This window comes from Semicossyphus pulcher, unplaced genomic scaffold (genome assembly GCF_022749685.1).
Source record: "Semicossyphus pulcher isolate SPU_LCO1_2020_fin unplaced genomic scaffold, fSemPul1.0.p SCAF_23, whole genome shotgun sequence".
Taxonomy (NCBI): Eukaryota; Metazoa; Chordata; class Actinopteri; order Labriformes; family Labridae; genus Semicossyphus; species Semicossyphus pulcher.
Genome location: NW_027211697.1, coordinates 542,274 through 563,843, shown reverse-complemented (window position 1 = coordinate 563,843; position 21,570 = coordinate 542,274). Strand labels below are relative to the sequence as shown.

The 21,570-nt window shown below is 43.4% G+C and overlaps 1 protein-coding gene across 8 annotated transcripts in view; it reads left to right on the top strand.

Moving 5' to 3' along the window:
- The window catches only part of LOC138602532 (SRC kinase signaling inhibitor 1-like), a 99,978-nt gene that overhangs the window by 63,169 nt on the left and 15,239 nt on the right, over positions 1-21,570 (top strand). For 3 of the 8 annotated variants that reach the window (XM_069674014.1, XM_069674013.1, XM_069674012.1), the window contains exons 4-12: positions 3,756-3,782; positions 13,039-13,234; positions 13,941-13,952; positions 14,383-14,678; positions 16,129-16,952; positions 17,104-17,205; positions 17,627-17,754; positions 19,138-19,158; positions 19,887-20,032. In XM_069674014.1, coding sequence (XP_069530115.1) covers positions 3,756-3,782; positions 13,039-13,234; positions 13,941-13,952; positions 14,383-14,678; positions 16,129-16,952; positions 17,104-17,205; positions 17,627-17,754; positions 19,138-19,158; positions 19,887-20,032 — 1,752 coding nt within the window. The remainder of the gene's footprint in view (positions 1-3,755; positions 3,783-13,038; positions 13,235-13,940; positions 13,953-14,382; positions 14,679-16,128; positions 16,953-17,103; positions 17,206-17,626; positions 17,755-19,137; positions 19,159-19,886; positions 20,033-21,570) is intronic. The other 5 variants (XM_069674017.1, XM_069674015.1, XM_069674018.1 and 2 more) reach the window with 4 other exon arrangements.

Genomic DNA, 21,570 nt, shown 5'->3' with positions numbered 1-21,570 from the left:
CTTGAAGACGCCAAACTAAACCTGAGGAGGACTGAGGGGGAAAGAGTAAGAATGATTGAGAACAGGGGTGGTGGGGGTGCAGAGAGGATGACGACATGAGAAAGAGACGGGGCTGGAGGAGGGGGTGATGTGAGTGCAGGCTGCTTTACATGCAGGTCAGGTAATGCAGCGCTCCGCTCTGCGAGGCTACGTCCTTCTGTTGGCAACTCCAGTGAGTGCACACACACGACTGAGGGTTTAAATGTGTACATCGGTGTCTTTACTTAGCAGTCAGGAAAGCATTAAGCCCTTCAGCCCCGAGATTAATCTGATGTCTCAAACATACAGCGGCAACACTGTCTCCTTTGGGCTCCCAGCACTTTTAATTTAACAGGAGGTTAAAAATTACAAGATGTACATTTGAGCTAAGCTCAGTCAAGAGTTTCATCTGCCATCAGGGATTAAGGCTGGAGTTGGTGTGATAACAACTGACAGAGTGAAATAATGTCTTGAATCTAATTTCTGCACAGAATAAAAGCATCGGTTGCACTGATGATTGCCAGCATGGAGGACTGTTAAGCTGTAATAACATTTGAAATAAGCCCCCTCGAGTTTGCTCTCACACCCTCTCAGTAGTCGCAGTATTTGCAACTCAAAGTCCAAGTTCAGTATATTTGCAGCTGTCAGCTGAGCAACGGTTAAAACAACACGAGGCTGTCGAGAGCGAATGTGTTTACTTTACCTGAGAACTGTGAGTAAGCCTCATCAGCGCAACAAACAGAGAAACACTGGCAGACACACAAGACCACAAATCACTTCTGCACCATTAAAGGCAGCCCTCACACTCAGTTAGCTTTGTGGGAAAATAAAATCATTAAGGATGTCTGAACAAGTGAGCAGCAATTATTTATGATGCATCGATGATGCCCCTCAGTTCAGCAGATTGTCAAGGACGAAGCTTTACTGGCTGAGTACACAGAATAAATGACTGACACATGATGAGGTGTTCAAGGCCAATACGAGTCCAGCCTGACTAACCTCATGTGTTATCTTATACCTGAGAGTGACCCACTTTAACTGTGACCTTTCACCCCTGAGCCTGACTGAGAATTACCCTCCTGAATTTAAAAACATGCAGATATTCTATTTAAGGCAGATCTCTCACTTTGCTACAAAAAACACGAACCGCCTAGATACGTCCTTTTTGGGAAATCTAGGCTGTTTTTTGAAAGTTGTTTTAATTATTATTTTATTAACTGATAATGGGGAGTTAAATCCTTCAGACTATATGTACACATACATGGTTTTCCCTGGACAGCAGCATTATATGGGATTCACAAAAAAAAAAACAGAGCAACTAGCCAGGAGACAGAAATTCTCCTCAGTGACACATCAAAGCGGTGCCTTTAATAATAATTGCTTTGACATACGTTGGTATGAATTCATATGCTATGGGGAGAAGCAAGCGTGGGTTGAGATTAGGCTCCATATCATTTTCAGAGTCCCACTTGTCTCAGTGCCAGCATGGCGAGGCGCTCTCAGATAAATGCACTGTTTTGTTTTTTTAACATTTAATATTACAAAGAGCACACAGTCCCTTCTCCACCAGCCAAACATATAATACACAATAAAATGCATGGGAGTAGCTATTACGCTTTAGAATGCAGGTTCTAATTTCGCTTTTGGCATCCGATCACTGTGAGTTCATCTCTGGTTTTGTGTCACAGTTTGCAAAGCTGCAATGAATACAATTTTTTATTCTTTTAAACACCATTATGCTGTGTCCGATTATCATACTATTGCTTTACTTATCTAAATATTATTCATCTATGCAGTATGTAAGTGGTGTATTTTCAAAGTTGGCAAGGTTGACAAAAGATGTGAAGTGTAAAAATACATTAACGGTTAAAAGAGCAATTCGCCCCTGGAAAAAGCTACTGTCAGTCAAAGCTGGTGTTCTCTGTAATCGATAGAAGCAATAATATGAAATTGGCGCCATAGCTGTGGAGAAAGTCGTACAAACATTGTGGTTTCGCTTATTCTACGCTCCTACAACACCCAGCGTGCATTGCGCCCCTCCCTTTGAAAGGAACGGCCCGGCGAGAGACGCTGTAGTGAAATACTACCGTTTCGCTGCAGGCAAGGTTGAAAATTGGCGAACTGGCCCTTTAATGTGCTTATGTCACAAGTGAAACTCAAGTGAGGGAGGTATTAGGAAGGCAAAAATGACCATATATACCCAAAACAGTCTACTAAGCAGATTACTAAGAAGCCTTTGATTCTTAGTGTTTTCTGCTGACTCTAAAGTCACGTTATGTAATCCGTGGAGGAAATGTGCTCACAGCTTGAACAAAACAAATTGTAGATGGTGGTAAAAAAGCCCACAGAACTGTTCTGAAAACAATTACAGCGTCTGTGCAGGAGTGAGTCTGGCCGAGCTGTGAGCAGAAATGTCCAGACGATTTTATCATTTATCAATAACACTCTTGTATAAGCTCTTGTACACCTCAACCTACTGCGATCATGTTGAGCTGTCTAGAGAGATTCTAATGCCTACATAATATGATATAATGTATGCATCTTTGTTCTAATAGATAATTATAGTTAGACTTTATTGTATTACAGCCAAGCAAGAATTTGAACCACACTACTTAGAGAAACAGAGACCGTAGAGTAAAAGCGACTGTCAGAGTCTGTCAGAGAATGGCATCAGGGCCAAACAAGGGAACATTAGGTGAGCGATTAGATTACAATAAGGATATCACGCTTCTGTTTACTGAAATAATGTGGGCTTTTGTTGAGGCAGTATTAAAATGGAAGGCTGATAATGAAAAACCACCAGCTATCATAAATCAAAACTTCCCTGTCACTTTTTTTCTTCCCTGCGCCAGGAGAGTAATGTGGGTCCTGCAGAGGGGAGGCTGCTCGGACTGAGAATTGCCTGCAGATAAGAATGAGACCTAGAATAAGAGTTTGGATTAGAATTAAAATTCATGAACTCTGCACAATCTCTTTTAATTTTCCACGTCATTTTGAGGTATTTCTGGGCCATCAGTGGCTCGGCCTGGATTTGACTGCGGGGGTAATTATGTTTAAATGGAGAGCTCACGTCCCGAGGCTTAAGCCAACATGCGAGCACCTTTTTTCTTACATAGCAGAGCAGCAGGGAGATACAGCATGGGCTGGTGCAAACACCCTGGTGAGGTGGTGAGGTTCAGATCGAGAGCGAGGAGGAGACAGAGCGGTTGCTTGTCTGTGGTGGAGAAGTCTGGGAGAGGAGCCAACATTGGAAAAACAGAGTGGGCTCCTGTTTGATTCGATTTCACTCTTTTCATTTCCTCCCCTTTGTTACAGTCAACAGTGAAATCTTGTTTCAGGTGCGCTGTAAACCGACGCCTGTGAAAACACAGCCTCCCCCTGCATTAACACCAATCAAACTTAATGATTGTGGTTTAGATGGTCGCATTAGATGAAGCTGTCAACAATATTAATGAGTTTCATAAATAGCCTGTCAGAAAGGGAACAAATTACATGGAAACAATTTAGGAAATGCAGCTGATTATGCTTTTCAGGAACAAATGCATTGTGATTTGGAGACAAAGGCCTGCAGTCAGACTCTATTTCTTCTCCTGTCTAGCTTTTTCTGTGCACTATTTGTTTTACAGTGTGTGTTTTTGTCTGTGAACTTCAGCCATTATAGGAGAAGTGAGTGTCTAACTTTTCTTTCTCTGTCTCCCTCCCTTCCCTTTTTTTTTTGTCCTTCATGAACTCCACAGCAACAGCCCAACTACTGGAGCTTTAAGGTCAGTGCTGCGTGTCTATGTGTCTGTCTTTTGTGTGTGTGTGTGTGTGTGTGTGCGGGCGCGTCAGACTCCTTGGGCATCACCAGCCAATCTCTTTGGTCCTCTGGCTCATGCGACACCAAGCTCTTTTCGGGCAGGGTCTGCGTGTGTGTATTTGCGTGTAGGTTGCGGAGGCAGAGGTGTCGGGGACGGCGACAGCTTAAACTTCTCCAGCTGCATTTAATCTGCAGAAGACGATTCTCTCTGGATTTATGATACCTCAGTCAGCTAGCATTAATGGCTAGCAGCCATGTGACCCTGTTGAAGTATGACTCAGACTGACTGAGACATTAAGAAGACATTTCAGACGTGCCGCTGAGGCATTACGGAAATAATGCTTCGACATTAGCACAAAGGCTTGAATCACGGCCGGGCTGCTGAATGTGTTTTAGCCACAGGTTGAGGACAGGAAGTATGGGATGTTTATAGCAGGGAAGGCCGGCATGAAGACATATTGAAAGTGTGTATCTCTTAGGCTCATTTTATAAAGCTGAGCCTATTTGTTAGCTGGTATGTGTAGTAATGTGTGTAACTTTGTTGTGGTAGTATACCTCACAGAGGCAGGCAGGGAGGTGTGCTATCAAACAGAGCAAGTTAAAGGATGTATTGATGTATGTTTGTGTGTGTGTGTGTGTGTGTGTGTGTGTGTGTGTGTGTGTGAGAGAAGCGCCCAGGGCTTATCTGCGGTGTAGTCTACTCTGAATCCCTGCTCACAATATCATTTGGACTGGGTGGAAATGTCACTGAATATCAATAGCCATTTGCCCTGACCTGTGGGGAAGGCTAAGCAATTTATCCCTCACCCTCGCAAGGACTTTAACCTCAAACAAGAATGATATGAAATAGAATTTAGAGCCCTGTCTGTCACATAAATCTGTTACACAACCAAACTATTTCAACTCTGCAGGACTTTGAGGGGGCTGGAGAAATCCTTGTCGGAATGTCAGCGGAAAAAATGAAGCTTTAAAAAATCAAACCCACAAATACTGTTGTTTTTATCTGTTCTGAAAATAATTTCTAACAGAACTGAAACTGTTGTTATGGTTTTAATAATAAAACAGCTGCATAAAATATGGAAAGTGCTCATCATTTATTTCTGCCAAGTTGACTTCTCTGGATGTCTTCTTTTGTCCAGCAACAATTCAAAACTCTTCTTTTTCTTGTGGTTTACTTTAATTAACAGGTCTTACTTTTGCCGAAATTTCAATATCATGATGCAGAGTTGTAAAAAGTAAAAACGCTTTTTCAGGTCTGTCCTCAAGAGGAGAAGAAAACTACTTTTTAAAATACTCATTTGTTGAACGGAGGTCGGATCGTTTCTGATGCATTCGAGGGACTCAGAAAATCTTAACGCTGAATGGCTTTCGTGACACCGCGTCAAGAGAAGTTGAATTTTTGATCTAGAACTGATTGTTAGCTGAACTTGCTGCAGATGTCTGTTTATAGAGATTAATAAGAAGTTAAATCGTTGTCAGATGACGCTGATGGGAGCCGGGATGTCATTACAGCGCATTACGTTCTGCCTGCTTTTGCTCTCCACACAGACTGTTTTTCCTGCATATGCCACAGTCTGCTAATACGTGATTGGTCAATATTACACGGACAACAAGTGTAGTACAAACGGAAACCAGAACACTTGCCGTCCCTATAACCCACCGCTCTGCAGAGAAATGTCGAATCTGTAAATAGAGATTAATATATATATATAGATAATACTCTTTAGAAGCCAGACACTGATGTAGCTCTTCCTTTAGCATTAACTGAAACAGTTTATTGTTATCACAATAGATGCAGTTAATTAGTTAGTTGTTAATTTTCAGGGGATCGATTAATCGACTCGTGTTGCTGTCTTACTTTTGTTTCCTTGCACTTCCTAGTACAGCAAGTTGTTGTGTTAATCACTCCAGTTGCTCTGCAGCAGCCCAGAAAAGCATCAAGTGAGGCAGTTTAATCACTGAACAGAGAGAGTTTGAATTTATTTATTGGCCTCACAAGGTGCTGCAGGGGTAATAAATGTAGAATGAAACACCCTAAATGGTCCATGTGGCAAACAGATCTAAAGCTATTTGCTTTCAGCACACACCGTGTCGTTGACACCTTTTATGTCGACACCTCATCCTGCTCAATTTCCTACATTTTGCACAAAGGTTTCTGAAAGCCTCACCCTGCTCCCTCATCCCACCTGCTCTAATCTAAGCTTAACTCTCTCTCTGGATTCACCTGCCAGCCGAAAATAACCACTCAATGAAACTATCATGCTAGCACAATTTTTCTACTAAAAAATATGTATATCAAGGAAGTAGGGCATTAAAAACACACTTTAAAGTAACACCCTGGAACATGCAGGTTGCAGCACATATCTCCAGGCTAATGTTTCTGTTTTCTATCAGACAAGAGAATCACTACCAGCTATCTAAGCCATCATCTGCCCCCTGGAACACAACACCATTTCCCTCCTTCTCCTTCTGAGCAAAGCGGCTGCATCAACACAAACTTCACAGCTATTTGGCAAAGCAATTGGTTTCGCACATTGATGACTCCTGTTATTATAAGGAGACAGGACTCTAGGGGTGTAGGGGGATGGGCATAATGTGTCGGGGCAGAAGATTGGCCTCAGATTTGAAAAAGATGGAGACAAATAATGATAGCGGGGGAAGTGCGAGTAGAGACGAACGGTTGTGAGGGATGGATCGATGTTAGAGAGCAGTTACTCACCCTGTTTTCTAAAAGTAAGAGCTGTGAACCTTTTTGTTGTGAGGAAAAAGAGCCAGGTTATGGGTAGAGGGATAAAATGCCTTCTCGAGCAAGCCTGAATGTAACTTTGGCCTCTAGAGACAGAGGTGGAGGCAGACGTGTAGATGGAAAGCAGCTCAGCGAGAATCAGGAGTCAGCTATGGGAGTGATTGGATGGGAAAAATGAGTGACAGCAGATAAAATGAGAGGTAAGAAGACAGACACCTGGAGGCAGAGACAGACGCCGGCTTTTTAGAAAAAGAGATCATAAGAGGTCATAAAAGAAGCTGCAGGAAAAAATAATAGATGAGATGAAGGCATGAGGGGTGTGATATTGAAAATTGAATGGCAGTCTCTTCCAGGTAATAACCAGGACACAAACTCTTTATTGCCGTTTCACATGAATCACGCTGACATTTCTGGTTGAAGTATTCTCTCTTTGCTCAAGTCCGGCAGAATATCATATCACTTAATAAGGAAATTATTACACGTGGGGAAAAGATCAGAAAGAAAAGCCGACCTGTAATCGTGTGGTCAGCTTACCTCGGGACCAGATTCAGTACCATTTATTACAGACCTGTTAAGATACCTTTGCAGCTGCTTAAAGACCCCCTACAGTGAAAATCAAGTGTTTAACCTTGTTTACATCTCCATGTGGTGTTCTTCATGTGCTACAAGACATATCAGGGACAACATAAGCAGTCATCTCCATGGCTGGGCCTGTCTGCTTTTAAACTGCAGTGTACCAAGGACAGGCTGAACAACACGTTTTCAGATTGGCAGGTTTGAGACGAATTCCGTTAATGGACGGGGTGACGCTATGCATGTCATTATGCGCACCCTATGGCAACCACTTCGGCAATGCGTGAGCCAGCTGTAACCGTCATCGTATCCGTAACTCACTACTGACTACTAACGTTAATGTTACTACTACTAATTACTAAACTTCAAGCTAGCTAAGTTTCAACAAGTCGCCACTAAACCACTTTTCGTGACAGAGGGGGCGGTTGGAAATTTGCATCCTGGGCGGGAGCTTTGCAGATTTGGGAATTTTTAAGGAGGAGATGCCTTGGGAGGATTTTTACAAGGTAATTAAGTGTATTTTGCACATAAAACATATCAGACAACATTCATTATTTCAAGCAGAGCATTTTATATGTCTTAAAACATGACTGGAGCTGCTCTTCAATACATCCGTATTCGTTCATCTGATTTTTGTATGTGCTAGAGTGATATGCTCACGTGATATCCTGAAGTCTGGCTGAACTTGAGCAAAAACTGCATTTCTAATTAAACTTTATGTTGTATACACTTTCCAGGTCCACCAGCCGAACCCTGGCTGCTAACAGTGAACATAAACATGCAACCTCTTGTCAGCGAAGATGCCAAAAAAGTTTATTCAGACGAGACAAGCATTTCCAAAAATGTTGACCAAAGGAAAGTCAGGCAACAGCACTTTTTACAATTCTACTTGAAGGTAAAGTGAGAAGAAAATAGTCTCCAGGGGGTGGAAAGAGGCTTACAATATGGTCTGTCAGTCTGCCTCTCACTTAGGTTAGATTTTCTATAACAGCAACTTTGTACCGCAAGGCTCCTGCATTAAATTCAACATAACCTTCAGACATATAACAAATCCGTCCCAGAGGCAGATCAGTCATGGTTGAAGCCAGAAATCCGGCCTTGTGACCTCCCTCAAAAAGCGTATGGAATGAGAGTTGATGTTACGAAAAGTCAGAAGAATTCAAGATGGAAATTAAATTTTTTTCTAACCAAAACACTCAGCGGGTGAACTGCAAATCAATTTTAAGTTGACATTTATATCGACCAGAAACTGAGAAATCCTCTTTGCAGACACAACATTGAATAATGTCGGACAGAGTTTGATGAGATGTGCTCCCAAAAACATGGAAAAAACAAATACCAAGGCTGCAATCACTTGACCTTAAGAGCAGATCTTCCCAGTGTATGTTTATGTGCGTGCGTGTTAGCGCTCATGCTTGTGCGTACCAGCGCACGAGTCAAGAAAAGACATGGTGGGAGGTTGCATCGAGTTTAATGCAGCTTGTTGCCTCAGGTCTGTTGTCAGGCTGCCGTGTCCCGCTTTCCACTGCATTCGCTTCTGTTCCTTGTAAGATCATCCTGTTCCTTACTTGTTCTCTTTTCCGCCCGTGCCCTTATAACAGTGTAGAGTTTTCGACAGTAATTGAGTGCTGTTGAAAAAGTCTGGATCACTGGAAAAGAAAAGGTTGAGGTGGAGGGAGGGCAGGGGGGAGGTGTAGAGGGAGGGCTGCAGAGAAGAAATTAGAAAGAGGTAGAGCCAGTTTCCCTCAGAGGAGGCTGTTAACACCATCATGTGTAACACTGGTATGTCTAGCAGGACCAGATGCATGACCAGATGGTGTATTCACATTTTATATTTACAATGCAAAATTACCGAAGAGGGATATTTCAGTTTTCATTTCACATAAACCCTCAATATGGAAGTCAGTGTTTGGAGCCTTTTGCAACAAGGCAAGATGACAAAGAATATATATTCTGACAGCTGGGGGAAGCTTGAACAGATTCATACATTTGTTTTGCTCAGCAGCACATTCATGGAGGGGATGAGAGAATATAGAGTTAATCACTTCGTCTTCACAGGTTTCTTTTGTTGTCTCAGCCAGATCAAGTTTTCAATTTCAGTATGCAGGCATTATGAGAAGCAAGGTCACCAAGGCAGAACAATATTCCTCAAGTCTCTTTTTCCTTTTCATAAAAAAGCTCCTATTAGATAATATTTAGCCTTGAAATTAAATCCTAATGTTTTGCAGATTCAGAAAAAAGGGGTGTCTGTTTCTGTCACAGCCTTGCAGGAACAAATGAACAGATAGTCGGAGAACAAATCTCCTTCGAAATGTTTGAGACACCGTGGTCAGACTTTCATATTCGTACTAAAGCTGTCGCTGCATTTCTCTGCCAAATATGAATCTGTGTTTTACTTTGGCTAAGTAATAAGACAAGGCTCATTCAAATGCTTCCAGTTGGTTAAATACTGGTCAATGCCTTTATTATCTACCATTTATTTATTGAGAATGTGATATGCCTGCTACTAGCTTAGTTTGATGAGAATATCGATACCCGTTTCATCTGTACATTAGAAGACAGTGTGCAGCTGATTAGCTTAGCTTAGCCTCGCAAGAAGACTGAAAAACAGGGGAAACACAAACCATTTATAACCTCTAAAGCTCAAATCATATTTGTTTAGTCCTTACTAAAAGGGTCCTTTGTGTATAAATGACAATTAGCTGTTTGACAATGGGTATCGGATTTTAAGCTTTGTGCAGATCCAGGCTAGCTAGCTAAACTAAGCTAACCAGCTGCTTGGGATAGTTTGAAATGTACTGTACAGACATGAGAGTGGTATCAGTCTTGTTGTCTTGAGTCTTGGAAACAAAACCAAATCAAATATTGAAAAGTTTCAAACTATTTATAGAAATGTGAAGTTACTGTATTCAAGCTCTTGCTGCAACCTAAACAGAAAGAAGGCATTCAAAGAGAATCTCACTCCTCTTGTGGATTCAGCACGACATTGAGACATGATAAAAGGCTATAGAGCCCCAGCCTTATCATGTATGGTTCTGTATTTAATCTCCTCATGTTTTTCATATCTCTGGTCACAAAGAAACACTGCAGTACGTTCTTCTGGGTTGCTGTTTCTTGTGTTTTTGTTCAGTGTGGTCACAGTTGAGATAAATGACCCTATTAGAAGCCACGCTGGGGGTTATCTGTCAGCATCACCGTCCCTCTGTGTTCTCAGACACCGTCTCCCACCACTATCACAGGACACCACCACTGTATTGCTGAGTGTGTGTGTGTGTGTGTGTGTGTGTGTGTGTGTGTGACTGAATTATGTATGATCGTGACAGAAGGAGCGTACATTATAAAACGGATTGTTCTGCCTCTCAGTCTTGATGTTTGTAACTTGCCTTATAAACACATCTGATAGCATAGCAGGTAATTTAAAGAGCAAATTGTCAATGATACCGGTAGTTAAATGTTGCCACGGCCCATTTGCTTTAAATTACTGTAGTAGTCACTAAATTAGTTGATTAAATGACTGACAGGGTGAATCATTTTACTTAGTAATAAACACAATGAACACACAATGCTTAACCTATTAATCAAACAAGATGCCATGCTAGCTGCTCTGTGGCTAGCTCTACGTAGGCAGAACAGTGCCCTCGCTAAATTGTAACATCAGCATGCTAACAATGGCAACATGCTCATGTTAAGCTAAGCAGGTATAATGTTTACCATGTTCACCATCTTTGTTTAGCATTTAAGCATTGCTTACATTTAAAAATATCTCTTTTTATTTAACCTTTATTTTATCAGTAAATTATCCCATTGAGATACAAAATCTATTTTACAAGGGAGTCCATCTAACAAGTTCATCTAACAATAACTTAAGCATTAAGACAGCTGCATCCACTAATGAAGTGATCCTTAATTCTTTTTTCCAAGCTAATAAATCACACAAGTTTAAGGTGACCCTGTAGATCAGATCAAGCTGAAGGAGCAAAAACATTATGAATGACAAACATCACGTGTCCATGTGACCGCAGGCTGTAGCTACCAAAAGTTTTAGGAGTCAATAGACAACATAAATGAAAGAAGGCAGTTCATGTAGTATCGCCTTGTAAAGAAAGGTTTCATCCTACGGTTATATAATGAAGACAATTCAACTTTCTCGTATAAGATGCAGTCATGGGTGCAGAAACCCAAAGCAGACACAAATTGCAATGCCACATGGTACACTGAGTCCAGCAGTAGTCAATAACTGATACAAATGTAGCTTGAATCAGTTTTTATTCTTGCAACAAAAGAAAAACCGCGTTTGTTTCTATAGAAGAACCCTAAATTCACTCTGTTTTTTTTGTGAGTCAATCAATATGATAATTGAAAGGCAGTCATTTTCCATTACAAATAAATAAAGCTGAGGCTGATGGGAATTAGTTCACCTAACTGTTAGATGTTTAGTTATGAAAACAAAGTATTAAAGAAAATTGAACCATGAACAAAATTTTGTGGCAATCTAAGAGTAGAGATATTACAGTCTGAGGTGGTGGACTGACAGACATGGTCCCTTTTCCACTAATAGAGTCATGCTGGTTGTACGGCTAAAATATTAAACATTTGCTAGTTTCAGTTTTGAAATGAGCTAAATATCTTTTGGATTAGGTTTCAGACCTTTGGGGAGCCTAACAAACAATTTGAAGACGCTGACTTGGGTTCTGGGATGTTTTCTGTCTTTTCTATATTCTATGTATTTGACAGTTAATTAATTTACTGGGAAAGAATCGATATGAAAGTAATCTTTAGTTGCAGCTCTAGCTTATTGTGCTGTATGGGCTTCTGTCTTATTGCACAATTAACAAAGTCATTAATGGGTGAATAAGTATGTTCTTTGTTGTTCCGCTGACTGTTAATGAGCCCCGAGATGGCCCTCTGTGTAGCTTCTGTCAGACTCTTACATATATTTAATGCAATTACTCGACTTCCTTTTTATTTGTTTCACTCATCAGAATGCACAACTTTATAAGTAATTAGAAACAAAGGATTTCACAATCAAAAAACTCACATTTAATGACCAAAAAGGAGCAGGGAGAAGATATTTGGCCTGCGCCTTACTCATAACATTAATCTAAGCCACAATAGCTTCATGCTGCTGTTAGGCAGAGAAGGGTTAGCAGAAAATCCTTGTGAGAAAAACTGGCGTGTTCATGATGCGAGAAGGAGGAGACAGGCTCAGCTACTGTATGGCTAAGGGTGTGTCTGCCTCCGCCATCCAAACAACCAGCAGACAGCATTCTGGGAGCTCATTACAGCAGCCTCTGAGCTGGAGGAAGTGCTACAGCGGTGGGGGGATCAGGGAGCCAGTTCAGTGAGCCCCAGCTGCAATAACTGTCTCTCGGAAAGAGGCGCTTGGGCATAGGCCAGCAGGATAAACCCACAGTGACAGCCCTGGATTTGCATGAGCTTCTCCTCCCATCCCGCAAGCGCTTGTTTAAAGTTTGTCGCAGCACGGGGACAAGAGTCTGGATGAGGGCTATGGGAGGTGTGCAGAGTCGAGTAAACATGACATTACTTATGCTAAGCTGGAGCAAAATTTTAGGCTTAATTTTGCTTCTTACCTACCAGAGTTGATTCATGAAGGCTGGTGCCCTGGAGCCCTGTGCGATTAGGGAACAAGTTTTTGTGTTTTTCTGCTGCAGCATTGTCCTGATGTAAAATACTGTGACACTAGTAAGTCTTGGTGAATGGCTGGTGGCTAAACCATTGTCAAGGTCTTCTTAATCTTGTTATGTGGTTCATTGTGTGATGTCTCATTGTGTGCCTGCTGTTTCTTTTCTGGTTGGTCTTATTCCATCGGCCACGTCCAATCCATTCTCTCCGCCTTGATTTTACCTCCCACTAAATGATTGTGTGTCCTCTCCTCCTGCAGAGCCGCAGTCCACGGCATTCCCAGTCTACCCAGTCTGGGCTTGCCGACCAGGCCGCCAAGCTCTCCTTTGCCTCCGCCGAATCCTTGGAGACCATGTCAGAAGCCGACATCCCCATCGGGTTCAACCGGATGAACCGATTTCGCCAGAGCCTGCCGCTGTCCCGCTCTGCCAGCCAGAATAAGCTACGATCTCCAGGTTAAGATTTGAGTCTCCGCTGGCAGGCTCTGTCACAACATGCTGGTGGAACTAAAGGCAGATTTGCAGCTGTCAGTTTACCTCATGTTGCTGCTCAAGTGAACCGCTATGCTTAAAGAGAGCAGGAGAAAGTGTTGCACTCTCACTTCATTTACCGTAACAGTTTTAGATTTGTTTCTCTGGCACAGAGAGAACTGTTGTTGTTGTGAGTCCTCGGATAACAAAAGTTTCCTACATGGTTAGACAACTTCTATTTCAAGTGTAAATACAATATAGTCAAAATACATCCACGCGCAAGTTAATTTGCTACGCTTATTCATACTGCACAGTTGTGATAATTGTACAGGAGGGAATGTATTTTTGCAACTGCAAGAGTAAACAACAGAGTGGAGGGCAGGTTTACTACAAAGGGGCCTTGGGAGTGTAGAGAGGATTAGCGTGAGGCTGGCCCAGACTCATAAAGACTAAGGTGTGGTGTTACATCACCTTCAGTGTGATAAGACAGTGGCTGTAAAACTAAAGTGGCAGTGAGTGATGAGTTCAGACAGAGCAGCGACTCTCTCCTCTCCATGTCTCCTCACTAACAACTCTTTGTTTTCTTCTCTCCCAAACTCGTCTGTAATATCTCACTTATTCTGCCTGACTTTTAATCACTGGTCTTTCTTTGCTTTGTTTGTTCTTTTTGTTTGTCCTGCGGTGTATGAAGATGAATTTTCAGGTTAGTCAGGCATCAGACTCATCTTTAACTACAAAATCAAAGGTTTCTGACAAGTTTCCATGAAGACGGGCAATTTTTTGTGCTTATTTAATTTCCAATATTGCTCTTTGATTATTGATAGCTGTTAAAGTTACACTGACAAAACAGAAGTAGTAAAAATTCGTATCATTGCACCTTAGCTGTGAATTCTCACACGGCTACAACAGTCTTATTCTCACATCCAGAAAGAAAGAAGTGGTGTTGACTCTGATTTACTCTGATTGAATCCTGTGTACGGAAAGGCTGAACATTTTGGACATATTTGAACACTATATATTTCAAAATGGCCAAAAATGCTACAGGATTTCACAGAATTGACTTGCCAGCTTTTCTTTAAATCCTTAAAGCCCTCGCTTTCTAACTCTACTGTCTCTCCTTTGTTATTCTCCAGGCGTGCTGTTCCTGCAGTACGGAGATGAGACACGTCGGGTGCACATCACCCACGAGCTGAGCAGCCTGGACACTCTGCACGCTCTCATCGTGCACATGTTCCCTCAGAAGCTAACAGCGGGCATGCTGAAATCGCCCAACACGGCCATCTTGATCAAAGATGAGGCTCGCAACGTTTTCTACGAGCTGGAGGACGTGCGGGACATCCAGGACCGCAGCATCATCAAGATTTACCGCAAAGAGCCCATCTATGCCTCCTACCCTGCTGCTGCACACCTGGCCAACGGAGACCTGCGGGTGAGGAGATGGGAGCGGAGGGATTGGGGAGGTGAAGAGGGCGCACTGTGTTATTTTCGAGAAATAATCCTGTCTGATGTTTGACAACTGAGCTGTCAGTGAGAACAGCAGCAATTCTGTGCCTTTACATAAAGAGGAGCAGCATGCTGCTTTAGCGAGTTAATAGCGTTTCTTTATATTTCTTTGTAACTTTGACAGGCTGTTTTCGATGTATATGGGTTAGCAATTTAACAGGTATTCCTCCTGGAAATGTAGTTTCTTATCTTCAAGTAGGCCATCTGTTGCTGTGCAGACACCAGAGAAGAATGTTCCTCTGTGAAATGAGCGTATTCGAACATCCGAAGCTATTTCTGCTTCAGTGATGATCAAGAAAGCCTGAGGGAGACATTTTTTTAATTATTTTACACAAAACCCTGCTTACCATCTGCATTATTCACACAATACCGAGAATACGGCTGCTATTAACCGTACAAACAGGCGGTGAAAAGCAGCAATTATGGCCGTGAATATTGTGTGAGCATGTATTCTGCTGCATATTGTACAGTATTTGTTTGTGCATGCTGAGATGCTTGTTTGTGCCTGCATGTACAAGACACAGAAAAGGATGAAAACATAAAGAGAGAGCTGACCAGCAACTGTAATCTAAAGAAGCACACATGCATTTTAATACAAGGAAATATTAAAGGCATGATTTAAAGCAACATTTAATTGTGCAAATCATCCCAGAAACCCATCATGTTTAAAGTCTGCTCAGGCCACCTCTTCTTTTTATCTGTAGGAGACACTGCTTTTTAAAAAGCATCTTGCCTCCTGTGCACGTTGTGTGTCTGCTGCTGTCTTGTGTAGCAACTCCAGGCTTAAAGTTTTTCTTTAGCTGCTTTGTTTCTTGTTCAAGTTGTGTCCATAAAGTTTGTGCGAACAAGACCTCCTCATATACAAGTGTCAGTACATAGCATGTATATGAATTTGTCCGTGGGCATAAAATGCTAAGCAGCACAAACTACTTTGTTATGCTCCAGTATTTTTTCTGTATTACATAGTGCCCCGTAACAGGGCGAGCTAGGATGCTGAGAAGCAAACGAAGAGAAGAAAAACAAGTTAAGAAACAAATAAGTTCTATGAAAAGTGGAAAAAAGTAATTGGCTTATGCAGAATAACTATGGTAGAATTGGGGATTTGACCTACCAAAAACCTCATTTGGCTCAGTAGACGCAGTAAGATAAAATAATCAGTAAAAAAATCATTTAGGAACATTTTCTTAGACTTAAATCTGCAATGGCACGAATAATTGGTCTTTTGGGGATCTTTTTTTAGCGTCTACAGACTATGACAGCCTGTCGACTGTGAGTCAGATCTCAGTCGTCTTCACGTCAAACTGACACATGGGAAACACACTGCTGTCATCCGTAGGTCTCCATGGTTACCCCCATCCCTTGTTGTTCTTTTTCAGAGGGAGATGGTGTACTCCTCTCGCGACTCCTCCCCAACTCGCCGCCTCAACACCCTCCCCTCCTCCACGGGCTCAGCATCCTCTGGCTCCCCGTCCCGCTCGCGCCTCTCCTACAGCGGGGGCCGTCCTCCGTCCTTCGCCGGGTCACACTCCCAGCATGAACAGCAACGGCATCCCCACCATCCCTCGGCCGGCCACGCTGCCAACGCAGGCTTGTCTCCGTCGCCCAGCGCCATCCTGGAGCGCCGCGACGTCAAGCCTGATGAAGAAGTTTCTGCAAAAAACATGGCGCTGATGAAGAACGAGTCACTGTATGCGGATCCCTACAGCCTGATGCACGAGGGCCGCCTCAGTATCGCCTCCACCCAGTCGTTAGCCACGCTCGGAGACCCCTTTAGCTTCCCTGTTTCCAGTGGCCTGTACCGCCGCGGCTCTGTGCGCTCACTCAGCACCTACTCAGCCGCTGCCCTTCAGGGGGACCTGGAGGACTCTCTCTACAAGCCTGGAGGCTCACTCTACTCTGACACATACTCCTCAGCTACTCTGGGCATGGGTTTCCGCATGCCGCCCTCGTCCCCGCAGAAAATCCCCGACATGCAGCTGAGGGACAGGGACTCGTATTCCAACTCACCCAGCAGAGCCTCACCTGTCAGGCAGTCGTTCCGCAAGGACTCCGCCTCCTCCTCTGTGTTTGTGGAGAGCCCGAAGTCGAGGCCCAGCTCAGGTTCAGAACCTCTGTGTCTGACAGCCGGACCCGGGGAGGGCGGCAGGGCTACACCTGGCTTTGGTTCTTCGATGTCTGGACAAGACCCTGACAGCAGCAGGTGAGTACGAGTCAGGGCTGTACTTTTTAAAGAACGACCTGACAACCTTTTTCTTACTTTCAAAGCTGAAAAGATTTCTCTACAGCCCTGTGTTGCAAATGCCAGAATGTATTTGCATCTGGTGATACATCTGTGGCATTTACTTCTGCAGAGATCATCGTCTGGAGCGCATGGAGGCGATGGAGAAGCAGATAGCCAGCCTCACTGGCCTCGTCCAGAGTGTGCTGACCAGAGCACCAGACAGCGACAGCACGTAAGACTCTCCATTATACCCCATTAACCCTCTGAAGCTCACAGTTACTGCCACAGCTCAGACACATCAGCAGCATTATCGACAGGAGCAGCAGCAGGCTATTATCAGAGCCATTATCAGCACCATAGCAGTGAAGTGGTACACTATTTTGTGCGAGCACAGCACAGGTACAGAACACTGAACATTAGCTGCGGGGCACAGAGCTATTGATTTATACATTGATACGTAGAGATTTGTCAGATAGCTTTCCAGCAGAGTTCCTCATTTACATTGAACATTGTTATCTCTGCACCTTAAAGCACCAACAGAGGCTCATTAACAAGAGGAACACTTGTTAATGCAATCAGTCTGATAGTATCCAGTAGAAGTGCTGTTAGCGTTAGCACTGTAATTGCCTTGCCCTGTGGCCGTTGATCCTCAGATGCGGCCTGCTGCGTCTCTGCATGATGGCCGGCTGCCCTCCGGACCAAGGGACGGAGTTCTCACGGCCATTACCTTTCTCTTCCAGCGAGAAGACCGAAACCAACAGCGACGGCTCCGCCACTGGACGTGAGTACAGCAGCGTATATATGTGACCCCTCTACTGAACCGTTACTCACTTACTAACCCTGCTGCCGTGCCAAAATCTGCACTGTTAAAACATTGTAACATTTTAATACTGTCGCTTTTCCAACACCTGTAAGGAACTGAAAGAACTACACACGTACGTTGAGTTGGAGACCAAGAGAACACACTACAGGTTTTACAGCTTTTGATTTTCCCACTGATGCACATTAGAGTTCAAAAACAGCTGGATCTGATAAAAGTTCAGCTTTGAAATAATGCTAAACTCACAGAAAACAGCATTTCTGGGTTTGGTCCATTTGTTTTATTTCCAGCGTTCTCTTGGAAGCAGGCCAAGACCTTAGTCCACAAGTGCCAGAGTTTGTTTCGACTAAAATAAAACAGGTCAAGTGTGAGCAAACCTTTAAAAACTCACTGAGGAATCCGGCGAGATTTCTACCTCTTTCATCTCTTTCTCTTTTTTTTCTTTCTCTTTCACCATCTGTGTCTTCCTCCAGCTACTGAAGTGGAGAAGTTAATTCCAAATCATCCACCATTATAAAACCCTGCAAAAAAAACCCCAACTAATGACTGATCAGATCCATTTTATAGACTTGTTAAAATTAGAAGCCATTTCCAGACGTTAAAGGAGCGCTCCAGTGCCTGGGACAGACGCTCGAGTATTGTCCGACTCAGCCAGATGAGAAAAGTATTAATTTCATCACTTTCTTTTTTCCGTATCGAGACATTTTGAGACTCACTAAACACAATTCCTGGAAGCGGCGGAGACACGCTGCCCAGGCTCTATCAAAAATAAAAAAAATGTTTTTTGTTTTGTAACACCTCTCAACAGCTCCAAACATACGAGACTGCTAACATAACCCTCCTGGCGAGGTAATAAGACAGACAGCTTTGAAGTATTTAACAGGCTTATTTTTCCGCTTTGACTCCGTACGGGATGCGCAAAGACTGAATCATATTTTTGAGTGTATTTCTCAAAATATTAGACTGTTACTATATTCCTAAAAATAGCGTTTTTCAGTGGGTGTAGTCTGTACATACATAAGTATGACTGAATAAAAACATTTATCTTCCTGATTTTCTTTTACTCCTCTCATCCCTGTTTTTATCCTTTTTTTCCTCCCCTGTCCATAATTTTTTAGCACCTTTTTTTCTGCACCTTTCCACGGGCCAGTGCAAGGACACTTTCACAAAACTCGTCCAAAAGAAAGTCATTACCTGAGTCATTTTCTCTGCTGCAGTCAATAAAAAAGCTCTCCAGGGTCATCATCTGTACACATAAACTTTGAAGACTTTTCTCTCGCTAGTTGTCTCTCTATCGCTCCTCATTACTCCCCCGGTAACTGGCTCACTCTTTCTATATTCCAGCTGGACGGCTGAAGAAGAAAGGTAGTTGCCATCTCCTACTCTACCACCCTTTTGATTTCTCCTATCTGACATCTCTCATGGCTCTCTGCTCTCTGTCTGGGTGTGTGGTGTTGCTGGGTAGCTGGCGGTGTCTATCCTCACGTTTTCCTCCTGGCTGGTTTCCCAGAGAGTGGACCCCCCCTTCGTCCTGTCTCTGTTTCTACCTTTTGAATTTCTGCTTGGTTTTTCCTTTGGGAATTTCGGAGGGTTGTTCTGTCACACACAATGCACTCCTTTGTAAATGTGTACGAGTGTACAGGTGTGTGTTCGGGAGGCATATGTGTGTGTGAGAATAGCTGGGGACGTATTGGCCATACTCACAAAGCTCTGTGTTAAGATAAGAGCATGGTTATCCCCCTGTGTGTCACTTCTTAATAGACTAATTGCACTTCTGTATGGGTTACTAATAGCATGAGCTCACGTTTCTCCCGGTGGGCTTCTAGAGTCTTGTGAATATGGCGCTTCTTTTACATTCACACACTGTATTTGTTCCAGTGTGTGTATGTGTATCTGCCCAGATTTTCTGTATGTACATTTCTTTGGGCCTTTCTGCTGTGTGTGTGTGCGCAGGTGTGGGTGTGTTACTGTTTGTACTGCGTGTTATGCTGGCTGACTGCAAATCTCACCGGAGCACAGCCCCAGCAAACTAACCAATTTGTTTCCCAATGACCTACTGGTGACCCCCCCATGTCCTGCTCTGTGATTGGCAGCTCATACACCATCAGCACCGCTAGCTTTGATGCCGCCGCCGCCTTCTAACAGCGTCGGCCGCTTGCAGATGCAGCTCCACCTGCACGGCCTGCAGCAAAACGCCAACGACCTGCGTAAACAGCTCACCCAGCTACGCAAGACACAGGTATGGAGTTCATACATTGATCTGATGTTTCTTTAAGGATCTGTTGCAGGGTTAATATAGTAGATATAAAACAGTATGTTGTTTCAGTGCTATTATACTTGGATAGAAGAACGGCGTCTAAGGGATTAGCGTGCAGGAGCATGGAGCAGGTCCATAAACGCACAACGCAAACTGCCATTTTGACCAACTTTTATAACCACTGGTGTTATGAAACTATTTTAAAATATGTATAAATTATTGTACATTTCTGAGCATTCACTGTGAGTCATTAACTACTTCCTATTATTCCCTCTGAAAACAATTGTCAGCATGTTTAGTGGAAATATCCAGAGTAACTGTGAGTCTGTTTTTGGGCCTATAAGTTATAATGAAGCCAACCACATTCAGTGAATCCAAAATACATAAATACACCAATCAGCTATAACATTATGACCACTGACAGGTGAAGTGAATAACAGGGTGGGATATGTTGATCAGCAAGTGAACATTTTGTCCTTGAAGTTGATGCGCTGGAAGCAGGAAAAATGGGCAAGCACAAGGATGTGAGCGACTTTGTCAAGGACCAAATTGTGATGGCTACACAGAGCAGAGCATCTCCAAAACTGCAGCTCTTGTGGGGTGTTCCCAGGCTGCAGTGGTCAGGACCTACCGAGAGTGGTCCAAGGAAGGTTTAGAGGCGGGCAAGGCTCATTAATGCACGTGGGGAGTGAAGGCTGGCCTGTGTGATCCAACAGAAGAGCTACTGTAGCTCAAACTGCTGAAAAAGTTGATGCTGGTTCTGATAGAAAGGTGTCAGAACACAATGCGTTGCAGTTTGTTGCGTATTGGGCTGCGTAGGCGCAGACTGGTCAGGATGCCCATGCTGACCCCTGTCCATCGCTGAAAGCGCCTACAATGGAGATGTGAGCATCAGAACTGGACCACTGAGTAATGGAGGAAGGATGAATCACTTTTTCTTTTACATCATGCGAAATGGCCGGGTGCGTGTGCGTCTCTTACCTGGGGAAGACATGGCACCAGGATGCACTACGGGAAGAAGGCGAGCCGGAGGAGGCAGTGTGATGATTTGGGCAACGTTCTGCTGGGAAACCTTGGGTCCTGCCACCTACCTAAAGATTGTTGCAGACCAAATACACCCCTTCATGGAAACGGTATTGCCTAATGGCAGTGGCCTCTTTCAGCAGGATAATGCGCCCTGCGTCACTGCAGAAATGGTTCAGGAATGGTTTGAGGAACACGACAACGAGTTCAAGGTGTTGACTTGCCCTCCAAATTCCCCAGATCTCTATCCAATCAAGCATCTGTGGGATGTGCTGGACAAACATGTCCGATCCAGGGAGGCCCCACCTTGCAACATACAGGACTTAAAGGATCTTCTGCAAACGTCTTGGTGCCAGATACCACAGCACACCTTCAGAGGTCTAGCGGAGTCCAGTGTCTCAATGGGTCAGAGCTGTTTTGGTCCTACACAACATTAGGGCAGGTGGTCAAAATGTTATGGCTGATCGGTGTATATATATATATATTCTATGTGACTT